Raw genomic sequence first — 22,463 nt, forward strand, 5'->3', positions numbered from 1 at the left:
TGTGTAGGGGGAGGACTTTATTTCCATTGGCTAAGCTCTCGCTTCCCACCCACATCTCTTCCACATCACCTTGGTGTCTCCCTCAATAAAACCAGCCCTCCTTATCGCACTGAGGAAATCAAGAGCCAGAGTTTGAATGGATTTTATATAAATATTTACCCCTGCTAGGCTACTGCTGAGCTCCTAGGAGAAACTCCCAGCAGCAGCTGGTCTGATCCTCTCTTCCTCTCTCCTCTCCTGCTCCCCAGAGATAAGGGGTGCAGCCCATTGGAAGGTGGTGGTGGGGAGCTACAGTTCTGTCTGTCTAGAGAGGCACTGACCTGAAAAATAGTGCCAGGATTTTAACAAACTACCCCAATGGATCTTAAGGACAGCACCAGCGAGGGCAGCATGGGAAGCCTGGAGCCCTCCAGCATCCAGATGTTTGCCAACACTTCCTCCCTCCATGGGATCCGCCACATTTTTGTCTATGGGCCGGTGACGATAAGGCGGTTGCTGTGGACCATGGCCTTTGTGGGCTCGCTGGGTCTCCTCCTGGTGGAGAGCTCGGATCGGGTGGCTTTCTATTTCTCCTACCAGCACGTCACTAAAGTGGACGAGGTGGTGGCCAACAGCCTGGTTTTCCCTGCGGTCACCATCTGTAACCTCAACGAATTCCGCTTCTCCAGACTCACCACCAATGACCTGTACCATGCCGGGGAGCTCCTGGCTTTGCTGGACGTGAACCTGCAGATTCCAGAGCCCCACCTGGCTGACCCGGCGGTCCTGGCCGCTCTCCAGGAAAAGGCCAACTTTAAGCAATACAAACCGAAAATTTTCAACATGCAGGAGTTCTTGGGGCGGGTGGGGCACGACCTGAAGGATATGCTGCTGTACTGCAAGTTCAAAGGGCAGGAGTGCAGCCAGAAGGACTTCAAAACTGTGAGTGTGGACAGAGCTTCTGTTTCCTTTCTCTTCTCTGGGTGTGCGGCCAGGCGTGGGGGCGGAGAATCCAGCAGGTGCTTAAGGTGATGCGATCAGGCCAAGGGTGAGTCCAGAGAGAACCGTCTCTGCTGGGTTCAGGCAGCCTGTTGAGTTGAAGTTTGTTTGCCAGAGGCCTTTCATACTGGTTGATCGTCCCTAGTAGGCTAGCAGTTCCCAAGGGCGGCTTGCCATCAGAGCTGTGATTTGGACGGGCCCCTGCCGACCCGCCTAGCAGATAGTGTGATCCGTGGCTGTCGGGCTGCGGTGAGCGAGCTGCGGTGGCAGGCCGCTGCCTTGGGCTGGACAGATGCTAGTGCAACAGGCAAAGGTGCTGAGGTGGAGAGAGGTCTGAGTGCAATCGTTGGGACAGTAGCCTCTGCCTGGGCTTTGTGGCTTTGATGGACCCGCGGTTTGCGGCCTCGTCATTCGAGGCGGATCCTGCGTTGTCGGCCTGCGATTCTGGCTCCGAAATCCTCGGCGCGGTTGCTAGTTTGCTGTGCGGTGCGGGTCCGTTCCTGCCGCTGCGTTGGCGCGAGAGGTAAAACGAATCCCCCAGGCTCGGCTACGGTCCCAGCGCTGGGTCCGTTCCCTTGGCTGGCTGAGGTGTGAAACCAGCGCTTGAGTCCGGGGAGAGTGAGAGAAGCAAACGGCTTAAGAGTATTTGATTACACCCCTGACGGTGACTGACACTTGCCTGTGGTGTGTCACGGATGGAAAGCAGCCGCTCTAAACACACACACACGCACGTCGCTTGAAAGAAAGCGTGAATTCCTGCGGAAGAGAAAGCGGTGACCGTTCTGATAGCAGAGGGGCCAGGCTTGCATGGGGGATGCTGGCGTGGGTGGGAGAGGGGAACGAGGGTTTCCGAATAGCGCCTGTAATTTTTTAAACATCTGGTTTGATTGCTGACTCAGAGGTGAGTGCTCATCATTTCTTGCTGGGGTCTGTGACTTGCATCGGCACTCTCCTGGTGGGCTTCTCTCCTAGCAGGCTTGGGGAGAGTTAAGTGAACCAAAGTGTGCATAAAGCTGGTTGCTTTCAGACGTTTGTTTCTGCAGGATGGACACTGTTTGCTCTTTTTGCTACCGGTTGTCCCAGGGGTACCTGGTGTGGTTATATTAGCATCGATTGCTAGGCTGTCATAATGGACTGCGCGCTGTCTTTTGATTTCACGGGCATAGGGACCATGTCACCTCTACAAATGCAATCTTTTGTCTCTGCTACGTTTGTATCTTGCGGCTTAAGCTGAGTTGTGCTACTGGCACATGGCTGTGAGGTGGAGAATGTTTTCCTGGAACATCCGAGTGGGGAACGTTGTATTTTATGGAGCCGTAATTGGCAGTTTCCAACTCATGACCCCCCTTCAGGACCAGCTACCTGGTTACGAGCAGGAATCGGTGCTCGGAGGTCATTAAACACAGCTCGGATTGTTCAGAGGAGAGGAAGGTGTATAGAGGTGCATTAAGTCAGGACCGGCACTAAATCCTGTGTTGTTGCCTGGGAACAGACCGGTGTGTGTGTGTCAGAATGGGGATGTCAGATGTGTTTGGGGGGGGGCCGAGGGGGGGTGTGTGGGAAGGGGAAGCCCATATGAGAGTTCAAGCCATAAAAGTATCGTTCAAGTCAGACGTTGGCCTGAGCCGAAAGTGATCCCTGAGCGAAGTCCTCAGACACTGGGAGTGCTCGTAATCCAGATCCCCACAGTGCATATGCCTCTTCCCTCGAGACTAGGCCGCCCCAAACCAGATGCAGACTCGTTATTACGCAACAAGTGTCTATTAGCTGAGAATGAAAGTCCCAAACACTTACAGGGTAACATTTTCAAAGTGCCTCAGTGACTTAGGTGCCTAATTCCCATTTTCAAAACCAAGGCACTTAGGAGCCTGAATGGAGGTCAATGGGACTTAGGCTCCTAAATCATTTGATCCCAGATTCACAAAGGTATGTAGGTGCCTAACTCCATAGAAACCAACGGGATTTAGGCACCTAAATGCCTTTGAGGATCTGGCCCTTAGGAACTTTTGGTGATTTTACCCGAAGCTTAAAATCCGGGGGTGTCACTCTGGAATGACGCATTGTGTTTCTATGATTGAGTTTCCATGAACACATTGATTTCCAAAAAGACGCTGCCCTTCCACGGGCAGCCACCGAACGCTTAGTCTGCCAAAAGAGGCTAGCCCCAGCTAGGACCAGGCAGGGTCTTTGCAGGGTAAAGTAATACTGGTATTCCACAGAAATGGCCCCGATGGGATCTCTGCCGTAGGATGCAGTTGTTTGGGCCCTGCCTGAAGAATACGCTAGTTCTTTTAAGATAACCTTATCTTTGGTGTGTCATGTCTGGTGAAAATCTCTGCTCAAAAGCAAAGGCCCAAATAATGTGCTCCCCTGGTCCCTTTCGCCTACGAGTCCCCCCCACCCCAAACTAGAAGCTGAAGGCTGGTGAATCGCAATCTGTGCATTTGACCGTCAGGATTCAGTCTGTGACCTGTTGCAAGCCACTGCTCCTTTGCCGTGTGTGCCATGTGGTTTCCTGGCATCGATACTGGAGTGGCGCCTGATGGAAAAGGAGGTGCCATGGTTTTAAAGGCTGGTTTATAAATCACCGCGGCACATCCTCCATCTCCTCTAGGGCTGTTTTCCTTTCGCTACCGATTGTCCTGTGGACACGCGGTGTGGTTATATAAGCACTGATTCCTAGGTGCTCATAATGGACAAGGCTCGGTTATTTGGTTTCACCTCTTGGGGGTACCTGGATGTCAAGCGCAAGGCTGTTTCCTAATCAGATGCCCCACCCTGGAAACTCTCGCTCGTCTCGTTCGCTTGACCAAATTGCACATTTCCCAGTCCAGAGGCCAAAGAAACAGGAACCCATTAGCAAGAGGGGGAGGTCTACACTGAAGCGCCGCTGTGAGTGCGGGTGCGCGCAGCGTCTGCTCCCACATGCGGACGTGACAGCCGCACATGTCGTCTTTGCGCTGTGGAGCAAGGCAAGCAAGGGGAAGGCGTAGCCATGGTGCATGGAGTAGGTGGCTTTGCTCCATTCTGCTGTTCTCCCACTTCCCTTCCTATGCTGGCACTCGGTTATTTATTTAACAGGATTCCAGCTGTGTTTTCGGTACACGCTGTGCTTCCTTCCTCCCAGGGTACTGCCAATGCCTCCTAGCCAATGGTTAATCAGATTCTGGGCAGCTCGGGGTAGTGAATTCCTAGGCTTTTCTGCAAAGATGCATCCAAGTGGCTTCCCAAGGACTTAGCCTCCTTCTCTGGGCTGATTCTGGAACTGGTGCGCAAGAGCAGACAGCACTGTGAAAAACGGGAATCCCAGTGGTCGGCGAAGCATTGACTATTAGGCAATAGGTGACTGTGGGGCATGCCAGTATCCCAAGCAGAGTGTTTGGGGGCAGAGGAGCACAAGGGCGCCCCGTTGGGAAGAAGCCCAAATAAATGTGTTCGTCTCTAAGGTGCCACAAGGCCTCCTCGTGGTTTTTGCTGATACAGACTAACACGGCGACCCCTCTGAAACCTCCCCCTTTTTGCAAATTCAAAACCGCTGCTCCTGCAATGCCCCCATTTAAGCATGAACCGGGGCTGCCTCCTACTGGCGTTTTTCTGGGGTGGGGGTGAGTGAAATAGCCCTGTGGTGATGCCACATTGCAGCCGCGGGACATTTCTGCCTTCGTGTCATGCTGATCCCAGCTGCGGTGAGCTTGCAGCCGGGCCCCTCTGCGTGTAACACCGCTGCGTTCAGGGTGGCGTGGAGGCTGCAGCGACGCTTCCCCATTGGGCCTGCGGGCCAGGTGGCCATTCCCTTATTGCGCGGCAGGAGAGCAGAGTCCTGTGCCAGACTCCAGCAGCAGTGCTGCGGCTCTCCAGAGGTGGGCAGGGAGAGAATCCTTGGTACCCAGGCATCGGGCCGTCGCGCGGGTGTGTTCGTGGCATGTACCAAGTGGGGTGTCTGTGGAGTGTACCAAGTGCATTGGGCAGCATAGGGTAAAAAAGGTCTCATGTGCAACCCTTATGCTGCTGAGATCCCTATGCACTCTGCTCTCGTACCAGGCAGGGTAGCTACTGTCCAGCGCTCTCAGCAATGCAGGATCAGGGCCCCCTGCACCCACCACCCAGCTTGGCGCTCTCTCGCTTTGCTTCTCGAATGGTCGGACCAAGCGCCGTGATGGTTTCCTGGGAGGACGCCTAAGAGCTGGGGAGGTGAGGAAGGAGGGGATCGGCTATAGAAACGGGAGAGTGGACAGACTAAGCCAGTGGCAGAGGGCAGACCGGGAAGCGGCAGTGCTGGAGAGGAGAGATGGCACAGAGGAGACAGGAGAGCCGAGGGCAGGGCTGGAGAATAGGGAGGGGTGGACCCACTCCACCCTATGTGTGCACGTGGGATGCGTGTATGTCCCATAAAGAGAGCAGTGTCGCACGCATCCTAGCAGCCATCAGCTCCGCTCGCCCAGTGCCGCTGAGCACAATGGGCGTATCAGGCAGCAGATCCGGTGCAAATACAGAGGACACGAGCGCAGAACAGGAGTATTATCAATGTTGTCTTGTATCCTAAGAGAGAGAATAGCCTGCACCAGCAGAGAGAGAATTGGGGTTGTCCTGAAATTATAACCACACATGGATTGAAATGCATGAAGAAATGTGATTCTATCTAACGTCATCTGCTAATTGAGGACTGTTTTATACATACTGTTGTGTGTGCCCATTTAGGTCAGTGGTAACATTAAGACTTGGTGTGTGTATTTGTCTTTATTGTTGTATGTGTATTTATTTTCAGTACAAATGATCATCAGTAGATAGTCTCCTTACAACAAGGACTGCCTCACGTAAATATTTCCATTAGGGGAAAAATCTACCTACTTACCTACCTACCTAATCTCCAGATGTTCCTTTCTCACTCTCTAACACATCTATAACTACTAAACTGCTAAAATAGCCTTTTTGTTTACTCTGATTACCCTATCCTAAGCTTTTTTATGCTAATTCTTCATCCACTTTTGGAGAATCAGTTTTGGATGTTGGTTATTTGAGCTGGTTAAATATAAAAAAAAAGTCTGGCTAAAGTATTAATCAAAAATTGGTAATATTGGCTCAATAATCTGTTTGAGGTGTTGTCCTAGGGAGCTAGCAGTCTTCATTAGTGAGGGGAATCTGACACGAAAAAGGGTGCTTCTTGCACTGACAAGACTTGATCTCAGACAGATCTTCTGGGCCCTACTACTGGGCGCTCGCTGATGGCATTCTTCTTTAGCTCAAGTGGGAAAGATCCGTGTTTTTGGAGCTGAAGTCCCAGAGTTCTAGTCCTGGTTCCCCACTGCAGGATGTGGACTCTTCACAGGAGATGAGGTGCAGCCACATGTGCTGAGTGGCAGATAGTTAAATGCAGACATCTGTTAATAGGCCAGCATTGCATGAGCCTTGCCCGCATGCATGATAAGCACAAAGGATCTGTGTGCCACTGCCCTTGCTGGGAGCATTGCCCTGCTCCCTTGCTGTGGGACTTCGGGTTGCTTGGAACGAGGCTTTGTCCAGTACGATGGTGCCTCTTTGAGTGCAGCTACCTGAGGGGATGACAAGGCTCGGGAGAAGGAGAGAGAGGTCTTTGGACATGGTAGGAGGGAGGCAGGAGACACACGTGTGTAGAACTGTGTGAAGGGACCTTGCTAGCTGCTCGTCTCTGTATTCGTAATGGCGGGGTTACTTGTCCAGCCCCCTGGGGAATTCTCTGCGATGCCTCCAGGACAACGTGCAGAGATGGGTCGGCACCAGAACCTCAGGGCAATTTGGTTCTGTGTTTGAACTGGGCTCCTCCCTGAGCACTGATTTGCTGTTTGGTACGTGGGACACATAGAGGGTCAGAGACAGACGTGGGTGGCCTGTGTGGAGAGAGGGGGCTGGAGAGGGGAGAGGGAAACATCTCCTCCTGTCTGCGCAGCCACACAGGTCTCTGTGAGCACATCAGCCCAGGGTTCTGCTCTCTGTCCTGCCTCCACGCTGAATACAAAGCCCCGTTCAAGCTCTCTGTCCTGATCTTCAAACTCTTCCTGAGACTGGCCCTGGCTACCTGAGACATCATCTCTCCCACCATGACCATGACCCCCTACTGCAGCTGTGCTCCACCAGAGCAGCGGGCATGCTGACCAACACGGGACAGGTGGTGAAGGCAGGAGACAGAACTTCCAGAGGAGCTGGACCTAGTCTGTGGAACTCATTGCCACAAGAGCAAAGGCCCCAGGGCTCAGCGCAGTCAGAGCTGCACAGAAATCTCAGCTCTCTTTCTTAGCTTTTCCTCAATATACTCCTCACAACCCCACCTGGACACCCACCAACTCTCACACACAAACATATCCTCCTGCTCACACAACACGCCCACCCACTCAGACATGTACACAACACACACATCCGCCCCGTCATACATACATCCTCCCATTCACACGCACATACAAAACAACTTCCCACAAGCTCGCACACAAACACAGCCACCTGCTCACGCAGACACACAATTCACCCACCCGCTCTCACACACACACATAGATAGTCAACACACATCAACACTAAAGCCCTATTCAAACGATTTTGCGTACAGGCTGGCAATAACTGGAGAGAGTGTGTTATGGTTTACAATACTTGTTTAGCTACTACTGTGATGGGGGATAGATATGTCCCTAGTTAGGTTGAATAATAGAGACAAAGAAGGGGATGTCTACACTGCAAAGAAACCCCCCCGGGGCCAGGTCTCAGAGCCTGGATCAAGTGCTATTTTAGTAGTGGGGGCAAAAGACATATTGGCTTCAAGACTAAGCTTGAGAAGTTTATGGAGGGGATGGTATGATGGGATAGCTTAATTTTGGCAATTAATTGATCTTTGATTATTAGCAGGTAAATATGCCCAATGGCCTGTGATGGGATGTTAGAGGGGGTAGGATCTGAGTTACTACAGAGAATTCTTTCCTGGGTGTCTGGCTGGTGAGTCTTGCCCACGTGCTCAGGGCTTAGGTGATCGCCATATTTGGGGTCGGGAAGGAATTTTCCTCCAGGGCAGATTGGCAGAGGCCCCGGGGGGTTTTCGCCTTCCTCTGGAGCGTGGGGCACGGGTCACTTGCTGGAGGATTCTCTGCACCTTGAGGTCTTTAAACCACGATTTGAGGACTTCAATAGCTCAGACATAGGTCAGGGGTTTGTAACAGGAGTGGGTGGGTGAGATTCTGTGGCCTGCGTTGTGCAGGAGGTCAGACTAGACGATCATAATGGTCCCTTCTGACCTTAAAGTCTATGCGTCTATGAGTCTATTTTTAGCCCCACAGCCCGAGCCCATAGCCTGAGTCAGTCGTGCCAGGCTCAGAGACTCGGTGCTTTTCTTCTTTGCAGGGTCGACGTTCCCGAAGAGGCCTAGAAAGGTGAGATCCAGAATCAAAGCCTTCTCCAGGGGCTAGGCCTGGCAGACTTGGATTCTACCGCAGAGGGTCTGTCTACACTGGAGCTGGAAGCTGATTGAACGAGCACACTGGAAACAGAAGTGGAGCCGCGAGCAGTGGGCGGGGCTAGCTGTCCTATAGCTGATCCCGACCAAGACCCTAACGATGTACTCGGGGCAGCAAGCCTCTCCCGTTGCTCCTGGCTACACTTCTAGCGTTAGCATCCCCGCTAGGTCAGCGTAGTGTGAGCTAAACGTTACACCTGCAGTGCCGGTGCAGACATGCCCTTTGGTGCCTCCATCTCCAGCTGCACAATGGGCTAACTGCAATCCCCTACTACACGGAGCTGTGAGGGAGGAGACACTGCAGGCTGTGAGATGCTGGGGTAATGGGGGGCCATATGCCTGTCATGGAGAGACGTGTGTTCTGACAGCAAAGAGAGATGAGACTGAATGTGTGGAAAAGGGGACCTGAGAGGAGGCAAAGAATCTCGTGATGGAGCCAGCTGGGGGCTGGGAGACTTTGCCTTTCCTTGCCAGAGGCCTTGGCGTACTTTCGCAAACCCAATCTGTCCAGCTGGAGGGGCAGAAATGCTGAGTCGTGGATTTCGAGTGACTCCCTTCGCCAACGACATTTGTGCTGCCGTAGAACGAAAGCTCTGCGGCTCCTGAGTCGGTCTGGCCTGTCCAAGGAGTAATCACAACAAATGGGGTCTGAGCTGGAGGGAGACGCCCGTTCCCCAAAGAGCGGGGTAAAGGATGGTCTGTCCGGGGAGGATGCTGACAGCCAAGGGGATGCGGCTTGTTTAAGACGGGTGAGGAAATGAAAATCGAGGTTAGGATTGCTGGAGTGGTAGCAAAGGGAAGAGGGGCTGGTTGCAATCACTGCGAAGGACAATTTTTGCTGTATCTGCTAGTGCTAGAGAGGAAGGGGGCTAAGGGCGCTCGTCTTTTACCTGTTAGACCCGTGTTCAAATCTCTGCTGAGTCGCAGGCTTCCTCTGCGAACTTCGGCAAATCGCTTGATCTCTCAGAGCGAGGTATTTAGGTGCCTGCAGACAGAGATGGACACCGAGTGTGACTTACGAAAGCTTTTGAAAATCCCACGAGACACTTGTTTCCACCCGTAGGCACCTAAATACCTTTAGCAACCCGGCCCGCTGGGCCTCAGTGCCCCATCTGTGACATGGGGACGTTTGCACTGCCCTGCCTCACACAGGAGTTGAGAGGACAATCGCATTAAAGCCTGTGTGGCGCTCAGGTGGGGCCCTAGACGCTACAGCAGCGGCTCGCCCCCTTTCCAGATGACTGGACCCCTTTCAGGAGGCAGCTTTGTCTTGCGTACCCCCAAGTTTCACCTCACTTAAAAAAATGCTTGCTTACAAAATCAGACTTCAAACTACGAAAGTGTCCCAGAGCACAATGCCTGGAAACGGGCTGACTTTCTCCTTTTTCCCATACTATAAACGAAATGGCTGGGAATACGAATGTTGTCCTTACAGTTCAGTGGGGTGCTTGAACCTGGTTTTCACTTGTGAGTCTGTCTGAAGCCTGAGCCCCGCTGCCCAGAGCTGAAGGATGTAACTTAGCTTTAGGGGGGCCCTGTGGCGTGGGGCCCCCGGCAATTGCCCTGCTTGCCACCCGGCAACGCCAGCCCTGCACTTGCGACCCCCCTAAACCCATCCTGCGAGCCCCTTGGGGGCTGCAACCCCCAGGTTGAGGAACACTGATCTAGATGGGTTGATGTACCCCTGGAAGACCGCTACATACCCAGGGGTATGTGTACAGCTGGTTGAGAACCACTGAGCTAGAGAGCAGGGACAGGAACGACTCTCAGCCACGGCTTCCCATTGCTTGCCCAGCCTCACAGGCCTCCCTGACGCACAGCCTGGCCTACGCGCTCATGGAAGGGTTGCTTGGCTGCAGTGGAGCAGCAGAGACAAGGAGAGAGGCATTGGAACCCAGCTGGGCTCTTTCCTAACGGAGCACACGGCTCATTGCGGCCTTTCTCCTGCGGTGGGGAAAAGGGCCGGGCCCCGAGGGACAATGTGGTTTCTTTGATTTATTGCGCGACTGTGAAACCGCACCTGCTGCTGCGCCTCCTGGCAGCCTGGGAACCAACCCGGGACTTGCATGAGACTCAAGGTGTGAGGTCAGGAAAAGGCTAGCAACCCAGGGGTGAGGAAAGTCGGTGCAACCGCTCCCCGTGCATGGCCCCCTGCTCTGCGGCAAGCCCCCCGTGGAGACCTCCTGCCAGGGAACAGGACTGTCCCGGCCAAAATGGGACATACGGTCACCCTATGTTCAGTCCGTATTCTGCCTAGAACTGCAATACACAGGGGAGCATGTGACGTTAAGCTTCTCTCCGGGCTGCTCCTAGAGGCTAAATCTCCCTCCACAGCCGCCCTGCGGAGTTGCTGGATAGAACGCAAGGGCCTTCACAATGCAGCAGCAATGCAGGGCCTGATTGTGCCAGTCCAGGTGAGGGCTAAAGGGGAAGGGAATTCTTACTGAGGGAGGGAGCTCCCTTTGCTACAGCCCACACCCCGAGAGTCACCCAGGAATGTGCAGAATCTGGAGGGTCAGCAGGAGGCCGGGACTATCCAAGTGCCAGCCCAGCTCCTCCTCCAGACTGGCTAGGTGTTCCTCTTCCACCCCACCCTGCTCTGTGGCAGTGGAGAGACTGCCACGGCCAGCAGCTGCCCTGGGGAACCCTTTGCCTGGAAGGAAATGACATACAACCAAGCTAAAGTCACAGGTGTGACACACTCAGAGGGGAAGAATGGTCTGACGCTGTGGTTGAAGCGCAGGGCGGGGAGCTGGGAGTCCTGGGACGTACGGCCAACTCCCTCGTGGGTTCCCAAGTGAGGATGGGCAAGTCACAAAGGCCAACCATGGTCACTCCTTCTGGGGCCTCAATATTGTGGGCATCCGAAAACCCAAGGCACCCAGTAATAGAGCCCACTTTTGAAGAGGTCGGCCTTCTCCTCTCAGAGCTAATGGTACTGACCCAGGGGAGGAGCCTGGCATGGAACTAAGCGTTGCTGTGAACCATCCCGTTTGTGTATCAAGCCACTGACCAGTAGGTACCTCTGTTTCTGCTGTGGAATGATTAGTTTCTTTACAGTGGGACCCTGTCTTCTCAGGCCTCCTCTTCAGCAAGGAGCGGATAAGTAACTATCCAGTGCATTTGCATGTCCAGAAAACAGCCTCAAAGACGGCATTTAAATCCCTGTCAAGTGGAAAATGTGCCTAAAGAACGCAGGTAGCTGCAGGGCGTCAGGCTGGGTGATCGCTTGTGCGTGTCCACACTACGCTCCTTGTGTCGGCGGTGCGTGTCCTCACCAGGAGCGGTTGTATCGATTGTATTGTCAGAGTGGGCCATGGAGAGGAGTCCCCCCCGGTTTGCCTTCCTCCCCACTCTTAAATTGGATTTACATAAGGTGGGAATCCTTTGCTTCCCAAACTTGACCCTCCCCCCCTTCCCTTCCAGTGGAAAGTTACAAGAAGTCCCAGGTAATGTTTAGTGTCAGGTGACAGGACCACTAGCAGTGTCCCAGTTAAAGCCCAGGATGCCTCCCAGGAGGGAGAGAGATTAGTATCTTCATGGTCTTGTTGTTCCTTCCTGATGGCCCATCAAAGCTGACGGCCTGTCCTAGGTGGGTGTCTTCCCAATACACACCCAGTTGTAATGGTTACATAGTCCATATGCCTAACTTTAGGTACAGAAATGATAGATGTGTACGGATTGGATAATCACATTCAGTAAATCAGAACCTTTCCAATGATAGCTTACAAGACCCTTCTTGCATAAAGTATATCTCAGTTATGTCATACCCATATTATATGCATATTTTCATAAAGAATATGGAGCCTAGAGTCACAATGATTCTCTTGCTCTGCCACAGACTCCCTGTATGACCTTCAGTAAGTCATTTAGTTTTTCTGTGCCTCAGTTTCCCACCTGTAAAATAGGGGTAATGGCACTGCCTTGTCTCACAAAGCTGAACTTAGCTGAACTCCAGTTCAGTATGCTAGGTAGACCCGTGTGTTGAGCCCTCGGCCTAGGTGTGGCAGATTTATATATCAACTGCTTCTTCCTTCCAGGTGAAAGAAAAGGTGGGTGTGATTTGTTCTAGATACTGTCCACCACCCTATGCTGTGGTGCACGGGCACCTCTGTCTGTCACTTTCTCCTGCACTCGCTTCCTTGTGCATGAACCAGGGCACCCCCTGACTGCCCCTGGATGAGAACATGGTTTTCTCGTCCCACCAAAAATGTCCAGATAGCAACAAATTTTCCCATCCTGACTTGGGATGAAAAAGGTCGAAAATCTCAATGACTTTCATGACCTGAAAAATTTTTAAATAAAGAAATGAATGAATCCGTTTGGGTCAATCGCAACATTTTATTTGAATAATTGCCAAATGCTTCATTTTGAATCTGGCCTTTTTTCTTTTTCTTTTTTTAAATAAAACCTTTTTTGGGGGGTGGGCAGAGTCTAAATTTACCAAAATTTCAAAGCAAGATGTTGTTTCAACTCGAAACCCCCAAACTTTTCATTTAAAAAAAAAAAAAAGAAAAGTCAAAACGGGACGTTTGGAGAATGTCTGGTCTTTTTCTCCTATCGCTTCTGGCGTTAGAAGATTCGGTGAAACTGACCCTGTTTCATGAACGGTTTTGGTTTTCGACAAATTTGGCTTTTTGGGGGGCAAAAAACTTCCCGATCAGCTCTTCACATGACACGGGGGAAGAGACACACAGTGACGTCTCGGCTGATGTATATCCCCCTGCCCAGAAAAGCCAATGTCACGGGAGCTCAGATCCTGATCAACAGTGCTCGATAAATCCTCACAGTTTTATGTAATGTACAACAACTCTTGTGGCTCATGAATCCAGCAGGCTTCATCGCAGAGGGCCGCCTTGTAAAAATCATCTTAACTTGAAAACAAAAATTACCCTGTTCTCCTTCAGTGGCTATAAGTGGCCTTCCCTGGCCGGGAATGTCCTCACCATGCAGGAACCCAATAAAAATACATCCGTGGGAAGTTGCTTATTGACCATAAACGTTGTTTCGTTTCCAAGAGAACTGAGTGATAATGAGAATTTAAATATCCATCTAGGGAGATCTGAGCTGAGTGGCAGATGCTGCTACGCGGGTTATAAAGCTCAGCAGTTGTTTTAAGATCGGCATTTGATTGCCGGTGGGTTTCTAAAAAAGCCCCCGTGCATTGCCTTTTTAGAGACAGAAATGAGACCGATAAGCCAAGTCTGAATAGAGCCCCGCTAGATGATGGAGAGTCTGTCCCTATTCAGCCCCCTGTATGATCTCAGCCCAGGAGATCACAGCACCAGACAGAGGAAGAGGTGATGCTACGTGGCGGGGAAAAGAGACTGAGGGTACGTCTTCACTACCCGCCGGATCCGCGGGCAGCGATCGATCCAGCAGGGGTCAATTTACCACTTCTAGACTAGACGCGATAAATCGACCCCCGAGCACTGTCCCATCAACTCCTGTACTCCAGCTCGGCGAGAGGCGCAGGCAGAGTCGACGGGGAGCGGCAGCAGTCAACTCACTGCGGTGAAGACACCACGTTAAGTCAATCTAAGTACGTTATTCACGTAGCTGAAGTTGCGTAACTTAGATCAATTTCCCTGCAACCCCCCCGCCAGTGTAGACCAGGCCTGAGAAGCATTTAATGATTCAGACGGAGAGCCGATGGGTGAAACCAATGGGAGTTAGATGTGTACATACACCTCTACCCTGATATAACACTGTCCTCGGGAGCCAAAAAATCTTACCGCATTATAGGTGAAACCACGTTATATCGAACTTGCTTTGGTCCGCCGGCGTGCGCAGCCCTTCCCCCCCCCGGAGCGCTGCTTTACCGTGTTATATCCAAATTCGTGTTATATCAGGTCGCGTTATATCGGGGTAGAGGTGTACCTTTGTGAATCCCACCAGTGTGTCTAGCGCTCCTCAAGAAGTGATTGCCCTCCTCCTTCCCGTGACCATTTTCATCCAGAAAAGTTCAGTTTTTCACTGAAAAGCTGGAAATTTTCACAACAGTTTTTCATGTCGATGTTCATTTTGCCAAAAGAAGTAATTTTGCTGTGGAAGAAAATGTTTCGACTCACACTCCCTGTGAAGTACCTGGAGCATGTTGCATTCAGAGGGTTTGACTGTAAAGGTGAGTCACCTCTGCAGCCGGGAGCGTGCTTCCCGGCACAGGTAGTAGAATCCCTAGCTCGAGACCAGCCATCACCCTATAAATAACAGTGAGGCCGTGGCTGCACGGGAGGTGGCTTGGGCTGGCCACCCAAGTAGCAACCCACACGAACCCCTGGGTGCGTACACGAGTGGCTAGCCCGAGCAGCTGTGGCCACTAGCTCAAGCAGTGCTGGTATGTGTCTATCTACTCATGCAGGACCTGGGGAGCGAGCTCCCATCTGCTTTGTAGACGCACCCTACGGGCGTCTGTGCTGGTGTGAAGCACACACAGAGGTGGCTGAAAGAAGGTTTAGGTAACTTCACGTTAAGTTCCCATAGATTTACCTCTGAATCAGGCTTGAGTCCTCAGTGCAGTGCTGTAGGAATTCCGCAAATGGCTTTCGGCCATCATGTCATTTTAAGATACAAACAAGGTTTCCCATTTGCCTGCAACCAGCAAACGAACTGGGGTAGCACTTGGCATTTCCTTCTCTCTTCATCGCGTTGGTTCCCAACCCCTGAGCTTTACCATGGAGAGAAGATTCAAAATGAGACAATCCAAGGAAAGCTCAGTCCAAGCAGATGGGTTCTGCCCGGTTCCCCCACAAAACCTGATCTCAAAAGCAGACCCCATGTTCACTAGGCCCTGTCCATGCTGGGCCTGCTTGAAAGTGGGCCTCTTGGCTTGTCATTCCATCTCGGGTTTGATCGGATCTCACTTCCAAGTAAAGCTGGTCAGAAACCAGAATTTTCATTACGCAGGAAATTCTGACATTTTGAAATGTGTGTTAGTTTTGAATTGGAAGGAAAAGTCAAAATTCTGAAAATTGTCATGGAAAATCCCCCCAAAATTTGATCAGAGACATCAACATTTTTCATTTTGATAAAGGCAAAACATTAAAATAGGATATAAAATCCAATATTTAAATTCATATAAGAGTTGTGATGAAATTAAACAAATCAAGAAATTAAAAAGAAACCATTTCAACATTACCGAAACAAAATGTTTTGATGTAATCGAAATGAAATGAGGAAGCCAAAAGGATTTGTTCTGACTCTTTTCCATTGACAGTTTTGTCAAAATCGACTGTTTCTTCAGGAAACATTTTGATTTATACAAAATTGTGTAATTTCGACTGGAAACTGCTGCGTTGAAAATTTTACAACCAGCTAGGCTTCCAATCTCTCTTAAAACTGTGCCTTTGTTTCCTGGTTCTGCTATTCATGATCCTCAACAGACTGACCTGGTCATTCAGACTGTTCTGCTCATGTGAATGTTTCTGGGATGTGACTCCAGGCCAGTTCATGAGATCTGTTAAATCATCAAGCAAACTCTGTTTCGTATTTTTAACCATGTTCACCTTGTGTAGAGTAGCTTCTCAAGGTGTTGGATCCTCCAATCAGGAAACAGAAACAATACTATGTGACTTGGAAGCTTATTCCAGAGTTTAACTTCCCTTATAGTTCGAAAGCTTTTCCTAATATCTAACGTACATCTTCCTTGCTGCGGATTAAGCCCAATCAAAAGCCTTTGATCACATTTAATCATTTGATCACTGTCCTCTTTGTAACAGCCCTTAACCTGTTATCAGGTCCCCCCTCAGTCTTCTTTTCTCAATACTAAACATGCCCAGTTTTTTTAGCCTTTCATCATACGTCAGGTTTTCTAAATCTTTTATCATTTTTGTTGCTCTCCTCTGGACTCTCTCCAATTTGTCCACATCTTTCCAGAAGTGTAGCGCCCATAACTGGACATGGTACTCCAGCTGAGGCCTCCCCAGCACTGAGTAGAACAGGACAGTTACCTCCCGTATGTTACATACGACACTTCTGTTAATACACCCCAGAACACTGGCCTTTTTCACAGCTTCATCTCATTGCTGACTCATAGTCAGTTTGGGATCCACTCTAAACCCCAGCTCCTATTCAGCAGTTCAACCATCTGGCCAGTTATTTGCAGTGGTGTGGTTGTGCATTTGATTTTTCCTTCCTTTGCACTTGTCTTTACTGAATTGCATCTTGTTGATTTCGGACCATTCTCCGGCTGTCTCTTGGATGAAGCCCCACTCTGAGCTGCTGTGAACTTTTCATAGCAACGCTTAGTCGAGTGATTGCAAATCACAAACATAAAAATCACCACCTGCCGGTAGGTGGAAAAATAAAGGCCTCAAATCATTGGCTTGCTCACAGTGAAGCGTTAACGACCAGCAGCAGAAAGTGCTGTACGTGTAACCCTTTTGTATCTACATCCCCAAGGGGGTGTCCTGCCCTGTGGCCTTCCCCTGAAATCGAAGGCATGTTGGGGTTCCTCCAGGATAGAAGGGACATTCCTTCCAAGCGCTCTTAGCACATCCAGCATCGCTACATGGGAGCTCTACTTGATTGCAGTGGCGTATTTGGAAGCAGGGCAGCTCCATTATACTCACAGTTTGACAGTGGTGAGAGTGGTTACATTTGGAAGTCATCATTTGCCTATTATTTCAGCCCAGCAGCATCTGAGACGCCTCAGTTTCCCCCAAAAGCAAAGGAAATAAACTTCTGGAAAGATGTGGACAAATTGGAGAGAGTCCAGAGGAGAGCAACAAAAAGATGTGATAACTCTTATTTGGGATGACCATGATATGAGCAGTCGAGCTGGTCAGAAAAAATAAAAAAAACAGAACTATTTTGATTCTGAAATGCTGCTGCACTGCCTCATGGGAGTTGTAGTTTGGGTTCTTAATACACCCAGTGACCTGTATATTTTGGGCTCCCTGGTGGAACTACATCTCCTATGATGCACAGCAATCTCCCCTCTTGGTGAGGAAAGGTGATTTATTATGGCAGCTGCATGGCTGTGGTACATCATGGGCTACTTTTAAAATATGTTGGTTTTCAGGTGCCCCTTTTTTTGGATGAAAAATCAACATTTTCCATGGAAAGCGGACATGGATGGAGGCTAGTCCCCCGGCCAAGGCCATGCTCCTGGGCTCGCTGCTCTTAGCCCCACTCCCCACTCTGCCTCTTTCCCTGAGGCCCCACCCCCCACTTGCTTCTTTCCGCTGCACCCCTCCACTGTGGCCCCAAGACCAGAAAAGTTCTATGCCCCTGGAGGTGTGGCAGGGGGAGATTTTTCTGGAGGCCCCAAACTGGCTGGGAGCCCTGAGCACGGGCCCCCTGGACCATGCGGTAATCTGCCACTGCCCCCACCCTGGTGGCATGAGGTTTGGGGCGGCTTAGCCTCCCTCGGCCTCCATTACGCACCGCCCATGAAAGCGGACACTTTGCAAAAAATGTGGTTATGTCAGAAACCCAATTTCCTATGGAAAAAGCAGTTTGAACAGAAGATTTTCAAGCAGCCCTGGTGGTGAGCCGCCCATCTGTGCTAAAGCTTGGATTCCGTCTGCTGAGTAGGGGAGATATTCTCTCTGTCAGGCTGAAGCATTCGGCACCTCCAATCTGTTAATGTGGTTTGTTGACTGATATATTTTTCTCTCTCCGTCCCAATGCATCCCATAGCCAATGTACCTTTTATAGATACTTCAGGAACATTTTAAGTGGCCATTAACTAATGCTAAATTATGATGGAGCATCTCCTGGAGTACATGTGACATTCACATGAATAAGAAATGAATTCGCTCCTGTCAAGCCAACGACAATGGATTGCAATTGAATTAACATGAGTGCAGTTTGCTACTCTAAATAACCTGGGAAGTATTCCCGGACGGCGTGTGTAACTACAGGAACACAAACACTCTTGACGGCAAAGGGATGCCGCCAACACCAGGGTGGAACGGTGCAGCTGGCAGCTAGAAAGAAGAGTGTGGAGACATTAAATACTGGACCAACTGCTTAGTCCTAATCCAGTTGCATCCCACTGAAGCTAGTTGGACTTTGCCTGAGTAAGGACTTTAATTAGGTGCAGGATCAAGCATTTAGTCTCCTGGGTTGCAGTTTTAGCAGGCAGGTCAAGAACCGCTCCCCTCTTATTGTTATAGAGACTCTCAGAGGCCCCCAAATGAGATGAGGGCCCCGTTAAGTTAGGTGCTGTATAGACACAAATGGTATGTCTACACTCCACACCAGGGCCGGCTCTGGCTTTTTCGCCACCCCAGGCGGCCGGAGCCCCGGGGGGAGGGCAGCGAGCCCCGGCGGGGGCTCCGCTCTCCCCCCCCCCCGCGGCCAGAGTGCCGGGGGCAGGGCCGCCGGGCCCAGCTGGGGCTCAGCCCTCCCCCCAGGGCGGCGAGCCCCGGCAGGGGCTCGCCGCTCTCCCGCCGGCGGCCGGGGGAGGGCGGCGAGCCCTGCTGTGGCCCCGCTCTCCCCGGCGGCCGGAGCGCCGCGCCGCCGCCCCCCTCCAGGTGCCGCCCCAAGCACCAGCTTGGGTGCTTGGTGCCTGGAGCCGGCCCTGCTGCACACTAAGCCTGCACTATGATTCAGGTTTGAGTCCAAGCCCCCCTTCCATCCACACACAAATCAGTCTGACTCGGGTCAGCAGGCACCCAGGTCCTAAGACCCTCCTAGGTGGGCAGGTCAGAGCCTGTGTCCCGCTATGACTCGGGTCCAAGCCCTGTCACAGAATCACAGAAATGTAGGACTGGAAGTAACCTCAGTAGGACATCTAGTCCAGTCCCCTGCACCGAGGCAGGATTAAGTATTATCTAGACCATTCCTGATGGGTGTTTATCCAGCCTGCTCTTAAAAATCTCCAGTGATGGGCCTTCCACAACCTCCCTAGGTAATTTGTTCCGGTGCTTAATTACCCTGACAGGAAGTTTTTCCTAATATCTAACCTAAATCTCCCTTGCTGCAATATCAGCCCATTACTTCTTGTCCTGTCTTCTGTGGATAAGAAGAACAATGTATCACCCTCCTCATTATAACAACCTTCTATCTATTTGAAGACCATTATCATGTCCCTCCACCTCAGTCTTCCCTTCTCCAGACTGTTTATTCAATCTCTCCTATTCAATAGGTCATGTTTTCTAGACCTTTAATCATTTTTGTTGCTCTCCTCTGGACTTTCTCCAATGTGTCCACAGCTTTCCCAAAGTGTGGTGCCCAGAACTGGACACCGTACTCCAGCTGAGGCCTTATCATGAGTTCTCAAAGATAAGTGCTAATGGCTCAGGCACCTCTTGAGTCAGTCCTGTAAGTATTCTTAAGCCATTTGGCTGTGCGGACGCCCCTTAAGCCGCAGACCCGAGTCAGAAGGTCTGTGTCGTGCAGTGTGGACGCGTTAGCACGGCGGTGAGACCCAGCTCCAGCAATTGTAAGCCCGGATTTACAATTCAGTGCGGACGCTCAAGCGTGGGCTTGGAAACAGCGAGTCCTGGCTCGTAGAGACCCCAGATTACAATGCAGTGTAGACATTTGCAGAGCGAGAGACAGTCTCTGCCCCCATGTGTTTACAATCTAAATAGACCAGACAGACAAAGGAAGAATTATTCTCCCTAGTTAGAGGTAGGCGCTGAGGCCCAGAGAGAGAAATGTAACTGGCCCAAGGTCACACACAGAGTCTGTGGCAAGGCAGGGAGCTGAACTCACACCTCCCAAGTTCTAGGCCAGCACCTTCACTGGAAAACCAGCCTCCCTCTTTCTCCATAATTGGAGATTTCTCCACGTCAAGGGAGGGGCTTGTCTAGATGGAGAAATTGACCGGAATAGCTGTTGCAGACTAGTTCCCCCTGTGGACACTCTTAGGCCAGGACAGCTCTAGTGCTTTAAATTCACACCTGACCATAATCCAGAATAACTGCCCCTTGTAGAGACGCCCTGAGGGTCATTGGCAGGCCCAGATCCCGGCCCCCACGTGCTGCCCGCTCTCCGGGGAGACAGAAGACCTCGCTCTCCAGGTTTTCCACCCAGTGCTTTTTCCCAGCTCTAAACAATGTGTTTTCAATGAAATCTCTTCTCAGGCTCCATTCTTTACATGCCAACTAGTGTGAAATCCCCACTGCCAGGCAAGGATCACTTGTCTACCCACTGATCGGGGCAGTCCTGTGTCTGCCCATGCCTCTGGCTGATGTGAGGCCCCAATCCTGAGCTCAGGAATGGAGCGGGGGAGGGAGACAAAGGTGGACCGTATAGTGCCCCTTCCTCTGGTATCAATTAGAGCAGTTTATAGGCCACAGAGAGCAGAGAATGCACCACAGCCACACCCCCTCCCTGCATTTGGTTCCCTTTCCCCCAACACACCCCCCGAGTCAGAGCTGGGGGCAGGGTCAGTGTAGAACCATGCTGGTAGATTCTCCTTAAATAGGGGTATTCCTGGGGACAGAACCCCCCCCCCCCAGCCCCATGCTGTCAGAAGAGCTTACAGGGGCCATAAAGCTAGCGAGAATCGGCCTTGGGGTTTCTAAGAATCACCCCTCTGCTGAATGGGTTTGTATTCAGGGGCCTGCATTTTATCCCGTCTTCTGGTTGACGTGACCTGTCAAGATGAGTGACAGCTGTCAAGCTCCTTGGATGTCAATCAGTGGGACACATCCCGAGGTGTCACGGATGGTGACAGGACCCAGGAAAAAGTGGTGGTGGGGGGGAGGGGAGAATAAACCCAGACTCTGATACAAGGAAACAGGGACTTTACATTGGCTGGAGGTTGAAGCTAGACACAGCTTAACCTGCAGCTGGTTGGAAAATTTTCATCGAAATAGTTTTCTGCCGGAAAATGTTGTTGTGACCAAACCGATTGTTGTGGTGGGAAATTCTTGAGGTTTCAATGAAATTTTGAAAATATTGGTTTTGGTTCCAATTCGGACCGAAAAACAATTCTAAATGTGCCGGCAGAACAGACAGTCCAAGTTTCAACCAGCTCTAAATTAATCATTGGAACGAGTTGCCCTAGTAGATGGTAGATTCTCCATCCCTTAGACTGGACGTCTTTCTAAAAGATATACTATACCTCAAGCAGAAGGTATGAGCCTGATGCAGGTTTTTTGGCCTCTTTCATGCAGGAGGTCTGACTAGATCACCACAGAGGGGCCTTCTGGCGTAAAAGCTAAAAAAGAACCTTATTGACCCAGTTTAATTTTTTAATCATAGATGTGTTTTTCATCATTTTTGTACTGGTTAATTTTCTCACCTGTATTTACAATAACAATCCCAGTGTCATTGGAGCGGAGAGGCCATTGTTCTCTTCCCAACACCACATGAACATGTTTTGGCCAGTTCAGGATGTGCGTGTATGAAGGCCTGGATTTGTTATAGTGAAAGAGGAACTTGCTCCTGGCTTCTTGCTGAACTGGTTCTTCTCCATCGAGCATGGACACGCTGGTTTGTTATTGTAGGGTTGCTTAGGAACACAGGGCTAGCTGCAAACTAGGGAAATACAACCTAGATGGAGCTACTATAAGGTGGGTGCATAACTGGTTGGAAAATCATTCCCAGAGAGCTGTTATCAGTGGTTCACAGTCATGCTGGAAGGGCATAACGAGTGGGGTCCCGCAAGGATCGGTTCTGGTTCCGGTTCTGTTCAATATCTTCATCAATGATTTAGATAATGGCATAGAGTACACTTAGAGAGTTTGCGGATGATACCAAGCTGGGAGGGGTTGCAAGTGCTTTGGCGGATAGGATTAAAATTCAAGATGATCTGGACAAACTGAGAAAATGGTCTGCAGTAAATAGGATGAAATTCACTAAGGACAAATGCAAAGTACTCCACTTAGGAAGGAACAATCAGTTGCACACATGCAAAATGGGAAATGACTGCCTAGGAAGCAGTACTGCGGAAAGGGATCTGGGGTCATAGTGGATCTCAAGCTAAATATGAGTCAACATTGTAACACTGTTGCAAAAAAAGCAAACATCATTCTGGGATGTATTAGCAGGAGTGTTGTAAGCAAGACACGAGAAGTAATTCTTCTGCTCTACTCCGCACTGATTAGGTCTCAAC

The 22,463-nt window shown here is 50.7% G+C and overlaps 1 protein-coding gene across 1 annotated transcript in view; it reads left to right on the top strand.

Annotated features, from left to right (window-relative positions):
- Positions 1-357: 357 nt before the first annotated feature.
- Positions 358-22,463, top strand: part of LOC112118288 (acid-sensing ion channel 2) — a 1,160,041-nt gene continuing 1,137,935 nt past the window's right edge. Inside the window, exon 1 of the mRNA XM_026654764.1 lies at positions 358-921. Within this exon, the coding sequence (XP_026510549.1) occupies positions 358-921 (564 nt within the window). The remainder of the gene's footprint in view (positions 922-22,463) is intronic.

Source organism: Terrapene carolina, unplaced genomic scaffold (genome assembly GCF_002925995.2).
Source record: "Terrapene carolina triunguis isolate 2854851 unplaced genomic scaffold, T_m_triunguis-2.0 Scaffold193, whole genome shotgun sequence".
Lineage (NCBI taxonomy): Eukaryota > Metazoa > Chordata > Testudines > Emydidae > Terrapene > Terrapene triunguis.